The 9,938-nt window shown below is 38.8% G+C and overlaps 1 protein-coding gene across 3 annotated transcripts in view; it reads right to left on the reverse strand.

Moving 5' to 3' along the window:
* Positions 1 to 1,091: 1,091 nt before the first annotated feature.
* LOC104940379 (sterile alpha motif domain-containing protein 9-like) overlaps positions 1,092 to 9,938 on the reverse strand; it is an 18,331-nt gene continuing 9,484 nt past the window's right edge. For 2 of the 3 annotated variants that reach the window (XM_019260427.2, XM_027277990.1), the window contains exons 2-4: positions 8,012 to 8,068; positions 7,847 to 7,907; positions 1,092 to 5,907 (exon numbers count right to left, since the gene is read on the reverse strand). In XM_019260427.2, the coding sequence (XP_019115972.2) occupies positions 1,405 to 5,907; positions 7,847 to 7,870 (4,527 nt within the window). In that variant the 5' untranslated portion in view covers positions 7,871 to 7,907; positions 8,012 to 8,068 and the 3' untranslated portion in view covers positions 1,092 to 1,404. The remainder of the gene's footprint in view (positions 5,908 to 7,846; positions 7,908 to 8,011; positions 8,069 to 9,938) is intronic. The other variant, XM_019260428.2, reaches the window with a different exon arrangement.

Consider the following 9,938-nt stretch of genomic DNA (forward strand, 5'->3'; position numbering starts at 1 on the left):
GTCAAATTTCTTTAAAAAAAAAAAAAGAAATTCTTACAGAATAATGGTACAGTACATCTTTATTAGAAAGGTATTGTGAATCTCAATATACATCATAATTTTTCATGGAATGCAACAAGAAGGTCATCTAAAATGTAATGACAAAAGGTGAAAACTATTGTATTTCAAACATCAGATCAGTAGGAACACAATCAGGATCAGAACAAACAACAAAAAAAAGAAAAAAAAGAAAAAAAAAAGAAAATCAATTCAATTTTTAATATGTAAAAATAAATGACTTGTTATTACAAATAAGACATTTTACATAAGCCAAACATCATTCAAAGTTATATCAATAATGGATCCAGCAGAATTGAAGATATGTAAAACCATTCAAAACAAAACAATTTCATACATGTTTGAGAAAGTACTACTAAAGATGTATTTTAAAATGTAAGATGCAGATCATTTACATTATTTATTATGGAACAACATTATTAAATGTATTCGGTCAGTGCAGAACATGACAAAAGGTAATAGTTGTATTACATTTCAAATCACAAATAATTTCATTAAGAAAAAAATATTTCAATTTTTATCCTTAAAGATCATATTTACAATGACTTATTAGCTACAGTACATATTTTAAAATATTGAGACAAGAGGTTTGAGTTTAAGGTTATACTAGACATTAGCATTCCTTTACAAAACAATGGTATCACTAATGTTATCTGTGCAGCAAAAGATACACAAAAATGTAACACAGCATTACAATTAATTCCAAGCACCTCAGTCCCTTTACAAAATACAAAGATGAATAAAACAAATAGATACACAATGAGTAGCTGAAAAAATTAAGTGTGTTGGAACAGACTGCTTTCATCTCATTTTTTACATAGGTCCAGATTTGACAATGTGAAGATGCCCAGGGGCTAATACAAACATTTAAAAAATGAAAATAACCATATCTAAGCCAATCAGACGTGAACAAATCTAAAAAACAGTTCTTCCTTTCTTTCACATCTGGAGTCAGATAACAAAGAATAAATTGTATGGAAGTTGATACAAATCTCAAAATTATGTTCATTTTAAACATGACATGACATTTAAACATGAGTAATGCAAAGTCTGTTAACATTTAAGTGTACAACGTATCACTCTTGCTCTTGTCTTTAACAAGATTATTGAGAAAGTAATATTTTGTGTCACAGATCTGTCTACAGATATAGAACACCAGCAGCTATGTTCTTAGAGGTTAAAATACTTCTTATGTCAACCAAAAAAAGCCTAATCTTGCAGCCATACAGTATCTGAAAATCCTAGGCAGGCCATAAACCATGTATTATAAAAATGAAGCTTTGGCCCGCATGAAATCTGACCACGGTCCGTGATTGGCCCCCGGGCCATATTTTGGACATCCCTGGTTTAGTTAATGTCGAGTGCAAGAGGGCCTTTCATTGAGAAACCGATAATGAATGACACATTTGACTCCTGGCCATGCCCACTAAGCTGACTTCGAAACACTGGAGTGACTTCGACCTTCACATTTGGGATACAAGTATCTGCCAGTATCAAGTCACCCTTAACCTTGCCAGTGACCCTGCAAAGAAGCTCCTCCACCTTCTTCTCTTTCCAGATTTTTCCATTGTCCCACATGGAGAAAAACTGCCCATCTGTGATGCAGTTTTTGATTTTCCCAGAGGGTACCAGTCGTTCATATCCCTGCTTCTTCCCTAGGAAGAAATGGACAATCGGCCACTTGCCATTGTACACTTCCTTCATCATTGTGTGATAAAAGGTCCTCATCTGTGAGACGTACTTCTTCAGACTTTGATATTCTGGTCTGGAGACAGACTGCTGTGGCCACAACAGCACAACTGCAATGAAGAGCAGTGGCAAATTGCCACTTGATGAGATTGGCTCGCAAAGAACTTGGCAAAGGTGATCCATTAGTTTGTGGTATGGCTTAATGTGTACTGATTCTAATTTGATACAACTCAACACAACATTGACATAGATGAAGTTGATTCTCTCATTCACAGATGGCTTATGACCAGTTTCACAAATGCAACTATAATATCGAACAATCTTCTCCATATTTTCAGGTGAGATGCCATTTGAGAGACAACTCAGAATCCCAGAATAGGTATCAGCTTTTCTCATCTCCAGGTATTGTCTTGCTTGGTGTAGTTTCAACATGTTTTGCATGGCTTTATTCTTCAAAAGAGCTGCAGAATCTGTCTTGCAGAAAAGCTTTGCATACTCCCGGAAACATCTGAAAAGCTCATGTTGGGCTACTTCGTCACGACTGTCTTTCACTCCAAATCTGGAGCCCAAGTTCACGTAGAAATCATCAAGGAAATCAAAGTTCTTCTTCATCCTGTATTTGAGGTCGTAAAGTACATCCTCAAACTGTCTGAGAATCATGTAGTACTGTCTGTGTTTGTTCTTCCGTGGATCACGTTCCTCAGCATTCTGAAGTTTAAGGTTTCCAGAGAGAACCTGACTCATTATGTCATGGCGGACATTGTCATCAGAAAATACAGGGGTCTTTGCCATTACTTCAATGACAAGTACTCCGACCTGAATTTCTCCCAGGCACCCTGATGTATTTAAAGGGCAGTTGTCTGTCTTGATTTGTAATCGCTGCATTGACTCCTTCTTTGCAAGACTCTGAGCTTCCTTGAAAGAGACTATTGCTGACTGCGCCATTTGGAGATAAGTCTTCAATTGTTCAGGACTAATAAGCCCTTCCTTGCAGTTTTCAAGGGCATTCTTTAGCTCGTGTTTGATAACCTGTGCTGATGTGTCTGCCATATATGAGCTGTCTTTGGAAAGATCTCTTGCTCTCTTTGCCCAAACTTTTGCTTCTGAGAAATCTTTCTTTTTTAGGTAATAGTACCTAGCTAGTAATTGAGAGACAGCTGCATCCTTTTCAAATATTTTTGATGCATTCTGTAGAACCATCTCTTCCATGCCTGGGGTTTGACTCATAATATCTTGAATGAGTGGAGAGAACTTCGAGTCCTCCTTCTCTGAATGATATCTCTTCACCAAAATGTGGTGAACATTTTGCAGGAGTTTGTCTTTGCCTTGTGTGCTCTCATAAAGCTTGTTTGTGGTCAGCAGAAGATCAGCAATATCAGCTTTGCTCACATTGTGTGTTGTTTCAAGTTCCTGCAAGCAATGCTTTGCAATACTTGAATGGATCATTTTCACAGCTTTGAATACTACCTTACTCTCAACGGTGCAGCTGGTAATTAAAGTGGAAAATTTCCCAAATTCTTCTTCAACTTTGATGTTTCCACAAAATGGTTTTGGTTGCAGATCAAGAAATTCCTCACAAAGTGAGACGGAGAGAGAGGCATCCTTGCAGTACACATGCAGCAGAACTAAAACAGCCAGAAGTTGTGCATGTTTCTGATTCATATTGAAGCTCTTCAGGGTGTTGCGGGCCACACCCTCAATATACTTTGAGTCAAAGTTCTTCTTCATGATCATGAATCCATAGAACGTTTGAAAATTCTTGTGGGTTTTCTCTATTTCTACGTATTTTTCCTCAAATAGCTTCTGCTCCTTCTCAGAGAGCTTATTTCCAATGAATACTGTGTCTCCAGTTGCTTCATTCTCTTCATGGGACTCTGACCTCATACAGTTCAGGAGAATAACCTGTGCAGACTTAGACTGAATGTCTTTCTTTGCACATTCTGTTTCAATGAGCTGCTGCAAGTCAAATACTTTTTCCTTGTCATCAAAGTCATCAATCATCAGCAAAACAGGGACACGTGGTAAGTGCTCCTCATTGTCATGCTTTAAGAGTTTGACAACTTGATCAGCTACTTCAGCAAAGTCTGTGGTACTGTCTCTGAGGACAGCACAACGGAATCTGTCCCGGAGAGCCCATAAAGTATGCATGGCCAAAGTTGTCCCACCACATCCAGGTACATGCATAAGATTAAACAACACACAGGCTTTTCTCAGGGAGCACAAATCTGGTATGACTGTATTCATGATGAAGTCAAACTTGTCTCGTTCGATAAATGCTGTGGATCCAGGCTGCTCTGAGATATAGAAATTCCACCATGACACTTTTCCTCCTTTGTAGAAGTTCTCCTCTATGACAATTTTATCCTCATTTCCCCCTTCACATTGGTTCACGCACAGAACCTCCAAGGTGTTCCAGCTACGCTCCACTTTCTTTTCAAGAAGGATTTTGCCTTTTCCACGACAGGGTAAGAAACGGCTCGATTTGCGGTTTTTTGACAGAAGACTAAGAACAGTCCCATTGACTTCAGCAAAACTGAGCTCATATATGCATCTACTAGAGATGTCAATTCCGCACCGAGCGATGATCAGGTCCCTCCAGGAGGTAAATGCATTTTCATTGTCACATATACATAGGATTTGCTTTGTGCCTTTAAGCTCTTGCCAGAATGTACTGAAAGTCTCAACAAGAGGGTCCATCTTCTCACTCACTCTTGACAAAAGTAAGAAAATGACAAGGAATCTCTTATTTGGAAGCACATCTTTACGACACAAGAAGGAAATCACATCTCGAACGGAGGCTCCCTTGTCCATCAACCACTCATCTATGTCTGAGGGTGTCTCATCCTTGATACCTCCATTGCAGAATACCCAGCTGGTGTTTCGGGTTAATTTCAACTTATTTGCAATGTCCTCAACTCCTTCTGTGATTTTATAGTTTGCTGGTAAATGGACACTCACTGTACTCTGCTGTTCGAAGTTATGCTCTAATCCGTGTGTAGCTGATTCTGGATCAAAATCTAAAACAGCTGTGGGATTAAGTTCCACAAGAAATCCTAGTGATTCAAATTGGATTGCATGTGATTTGTTAGTTACTATCACATACTGCTCAAAGTGTGACTTATCTAAAGAAAGTGAACCACCAGTTATCATCTCACTTAATCTAGAGCCTTGAGTGCTGCTTTTTATAACACTGAGGTGCTTCTCTTCAGCTTGTTTTCGGAGTTGTGATCGCTTTGCCATACACTCAACAAACTGATTGTACTCTTCCATAGGTTTGGCTGATGTGGTCAGTTTAAGGAGATCCCTGGTGCTACCGCCATCTCGGACAAAGAATTGTTTCAATGGTTGGGTTTCAGTTTCTTCTTGACCTTTGTTTTTTTTCTTGTTTTTCTTTGTGTTTAAAGTGTGGTAAACGTTTTCTTCACAGATCGAAGAGTCAGGAACTATGTCCACTTCTATCACACATTTGTCAGTTGATGTCATAATCTTTTTTAGAACCTCAACAAATCGAGGCGGTTTGATGCAGATCTGAGCAGCCTGTTTGTGTTTATGCTCAAAATGACTATCAATGGCAGATTTTAGTTCTTTTGCATAAGCCTCTTTGTCCCCAACAGCCACTCCCAACACTTCACCATGGATGAAGTCTGGCGTGTCCCCTATTCCAAAATGTATGGTGCCATTGGTGCGGCTGTTCATGCAGGCAGCTGCAAATCGAATAACCTCCGCAGTGAACTTGCTCATTTTTGTTTCATCTGTTGTATTGATGAAAGCTTTATACTCGTGGCAGGGTTCAATTAGGTCTGAGGCACCAGATTCTGTAATATCAAGAATGCTGTTCTCCATGTATCTATATGTATCATGATACCTACAAAATGGATACGGCTTGCGGCATACAGGTTGATTTGTAGAGCTTGTTGGTTCCTCTTTCTTAAATTTCACTTTCTCATCTCTGGCATGTTTGATAAGTTTTGCTGGTCCAAAGGTCACACCCATACCTCTGAAGTCTTCTATCTCTAAAAGCAAAAGACTAGGCCCATTAATGTCCTGCTGAAACAGTATTTCTGCAATGTGGTCATCCACACCATCCAACTTGAGAGCCCATTCCTTCACTTGATCTTTACTCCAGTCCTTGATGTCAGGTGGCAGCTCCTCCTCCTGATTCTAAAACAAAGAGTGCTGTTATTTTCTCCCTAATTTTCAACTTGAATTACTGCACACACACAACTTGAAATGGTTTTTAAAAAATTGTGTTTAATAACTTCATCTTTATAAGGTCCAGTGTGAAGGATTTGGTGGCATTATTGGTGAGGCTGCAACTGAATCCTGCTTGCCTCACCCTCACCTTACCTCCAGGCATGTAGTAGAAACCATATTTATTCCATCACCTGCAACATTGCACTATCATCAGTCATTTACTCGGTGTGTGTGTGTGTGTGTGCGTGTGTGTGTGTGCGTGCGTGCGTGCGTGCGTGCGTGTGTGTGTGTGTGTCCTGTATGTACAAAGGAGAGCAAAGTGAACTGATAAAGTGATTCTGATTCTGATGTAGCAGAACCTACGGTGGTCAAGAAAGTCACTAAAAAGTTAAAAGGTCCTATCTAGAGCCAGTCTTTGTTGCTTGTTTGGTTTGTCCATTCTAGGCTACTGTAGAAATTTGTAAGTGCAACATTGTGGGCTGTTTGTTTCCAACATAGTTTCCAAGTCTGTGAAGAGAAGCTAATGCTGAAGTGGCTTAAACCTTCATTCTTCCTAATAACCAGCAGGAGGCAGCATCATTGGCTGTAAAAAGAACTTGAACTGGATAAAGTCAAATGTGCCAAATATGGTCCTGGTGTAATGTCTAATGGGGAAATAAGCCTACTTCTCACTTGATTTATTACCTCAGTAAACATGAGTTTATAGACAATTGCTAGCTTCAAGTATTATACAGCATGATGTTGATTCTTTTAAATTATAATCCTATGTATTTATTGTATCAAATATTCATGAGATCATTATTGCAATTGGTGTGCCGGTTGTGGAAGTATACAACTTCCCCACTAAAAGCACTATGTTAGCCAACTTTGTCTGCTTATCAACTCTGTGATTATAACATGACCTCTCTTCTGCTCAGTTCTTTCTTTAGATTCTCAAACAGACAATAGATTATTTATAAGGCACACTACTTACTATTCCCTATACTTATTATTCTTATGCTACTCCTCCCACAGAAATAATTTACACATAGAAATGTAGGAAAATTTGTGGGCTATGCAGTGATATCACTGCTGAAGCTAACAGACTTATAGTTTAGTTGGTGGGAGATGCACTGATGCGCCAGGATCACCTACCGACAGCCCCATCTACGCCTCTGTAAATTGGAGAGGAGATATTTCCCAAATGACCATGGGGCACCTGTTCTTTCTCTTTCTTCCCGGGTCACATTTTTTAACTTTAGCCACTGAAATTCAGTATTCACATGGTCGACAAGATGAGGATGCTCACGTTATTTTGGCTTTTAGGTACCACCTACATTTTGGCCTTAGTGGCCATTAGTTTGAGGAGGTTCATTTTGAGATTTTCTGTGTCTCTCAGCAGTCACTCACACACAGACAGAACACCCCCAAAGTTAAGTCTCTGTGCTACTGCAGCGTCAATAATAATGTATGGGCACAACAGGACCAGAGTCAGGCACACTTAAAATTTCTTTAGAAATTTTCTAGTGAATATCTATTGTTAGCCTGCTGCATCATCACACGGTTGAATGGTTGAAACAGTTGAAGCATGAAGCAATGGAAATCTCTGCCTAAACAGTACAAAACAAATAGATGGACGGGGATTGTTTGTGTATCTCCCTCCTTGTAATACGGTCAATTCAAAGTCGCCAGTGACAGACGCTTGACTCTCTTTGTAGAAATAAAAGGCCCAAAAAATAAATAAAAATTAAAAAAACAATTCTTTCTATATTCAATTTCTGCCAATAAATCCTTCTAAATATTACTCACTGGACCTTTAAGTGCATTTGTATCTAAGGTAAAATATCTTATTGTAGCTGCTGGCTTAATGGATTATAGTATGGTATCATCTTACCCTAAAATATGAATTATTTCAGTTATTATTTACCTTCATTTCGCCTTGATCTGCCATTACAGCATTGGTTCCTTCTTTGCAAACGTAGGGATTACTACGGGGAAAAAAATTAAAAATCAAAATGAGCAATTCACAAGAGGACTAGACACTGTACTGCTAGCACATAAAAGACAAAAATAAAATACATTTCTGCTTTACCTTCATTTTTCTTGATCATCCATGAGGCCTACTTTTCACAAATCTTGACCACTAAGGCTGGAAGAGAAGGAACAGATATGAATATATTGATGTAGAAACAACCAGCTGAGCCTATTTAAGACTAGACATTTAACATCAAAAACTCAGCAGAGTGCTATAGACCTTTGTGATCATAAATGACAATGTTATTCTGTTGACAAAATGTGATAGTCCCAGGGCTTTAGTACTGAACATGCTGATGCGGTTGGTTGTCATTAATCATTTTGATTGATTGTCAGTCTCCAGAGGATGGATAGGAGTTGGCCAGAGGGCTTACACCAGTGAGAATATAGTTGCTAGTTTACGATTAGTAGTTACACCTGTGGTAGTTACAACTCATTTATTATCACAAGTTATAAATCATATTGTCTCACAGTATACAGTACTGATAAACGGTAACTGGCACTGGAATGATGAACAAAAACAAACCTAAATGTGCAATTATCTCCTGCTGTATACTTTGTAAAATCTCACTCATCTTTTCATGGCTTTTCTTTTTTTATACATATCCAGATAGTTTTAGTACAAGTCTGCACAGCATGTCTTTATTCAACTAGAACATTTCTAAAGAAATTTTGAGTGTGCCTGACTCTGGCCCCGTCGCCCCCATACATTATTACTGACACTGCTCTGCAAATTCAGTACTAGAAAATTCCTGCAGAAATTTTGAGAGTGACGAGTGGGCTGTTGCCGGGGGTCTGTATTCAAAAAGCACACCTCAAATAGCTAGCTTACGCGCTAGCAATTACCATTAGCATGTTAACATTAGCATGATAACATTAGCATATTAACATTAACATGAATTTATTTCTTAGTGCCCAATGCTAATTAACATTAGCATGTTAACGCTGATCCGCTAACGCGCTAGCATTTAGTATAGCATGTTATCATTAGCCTGTTAACATTAGCATGTTAACATTAACATGTTAACGCTGATGCGCTAGCAATTAACATTAACATGTTAGCATTAACATGTTACAATTAGCATGTTAACATTAGCATGTTAACGCTGATGCACTAGCAATTAACATTAACATGTTAGCATTAGCATGTTAAGATTAACATGTATTTAATTCCTAGTGGCTAATGTTAATTAGCCACTAATTTTAACATTGGTCGCTAATGTTAACAAATAGCAGGTCTTTACAGCTAGCACTGACGCGCTAGGTGCTCTGCTGTCTCAAGTTCAAATTAAGAGCCAATAACTGCTAAAATGGCCGCCGCTCGGCTTCTGCCTGCTGGCTTCTGCAATTAACATAGCCCCCATACATTATTACTGACACTGCTCAGCAAATTCAGTATTTATACAACACGCTGTGTCATCATTGCCATTGTTTTGTCTTGTCTGTGTCTGTTAATGAGAGTTTTACAAAGTCTTTTATTTTGAAGGAACTCTTATTTTGAAAGACATTTGTCGTGTGTGTGTGTGTGTGCGTGTGTGCATGTTGTCTTTGTCTTGTCTGTCTCTGTGTGTGTGCTTGTGTGTCTGCCCTGTCTGTCTGTCTCTCTATGTGTCTGTGTTTGTGTCTGCGAGAGACAAGGATAAAATGGCCGACATTAAAAATGTAGTCTTGATAGTCTGATATCATACAGAGACTTCAATAAAGTTAGTCAAAGGCAGGCTTGAGGTTGCCAAGCAACCAGGGTGAGCTGCAGGCCAGAGTAATTAGGCACAGGTGCTGCATGCTGTCTGTCCCACTGAGATACAGAAGGGAGTAGTCGGTCAATTAGTGTGTACGGGGTCAAAACTATAAAAGTGACAGCTTCAACAGTGTTATCACCTCGAATTTTCCTACGTTTTGAGGGTATAATTATGTCTGTAGTATGGCATTAAAGGGCAACGGTAGTCGAATCCGTTTTATTTTTTCACTGATCGTTCTCTCCCCTC

The sequence above is a fragment of the Larimichthys crocea genome, chromosome I (genome assembly GCF_000972845.2).
Source record: "Larimichthys crocea isolate SSNF chromosome I, L_crocea_2.0, whole genome shotgun sequence".
Classification (NCBI taxonomy): domain Eukaryota; kingdom Metazoa; phylum Chordata; class Actinopteri; family Sciaenidae; genus Larimichthys; species Larimichthys crocea.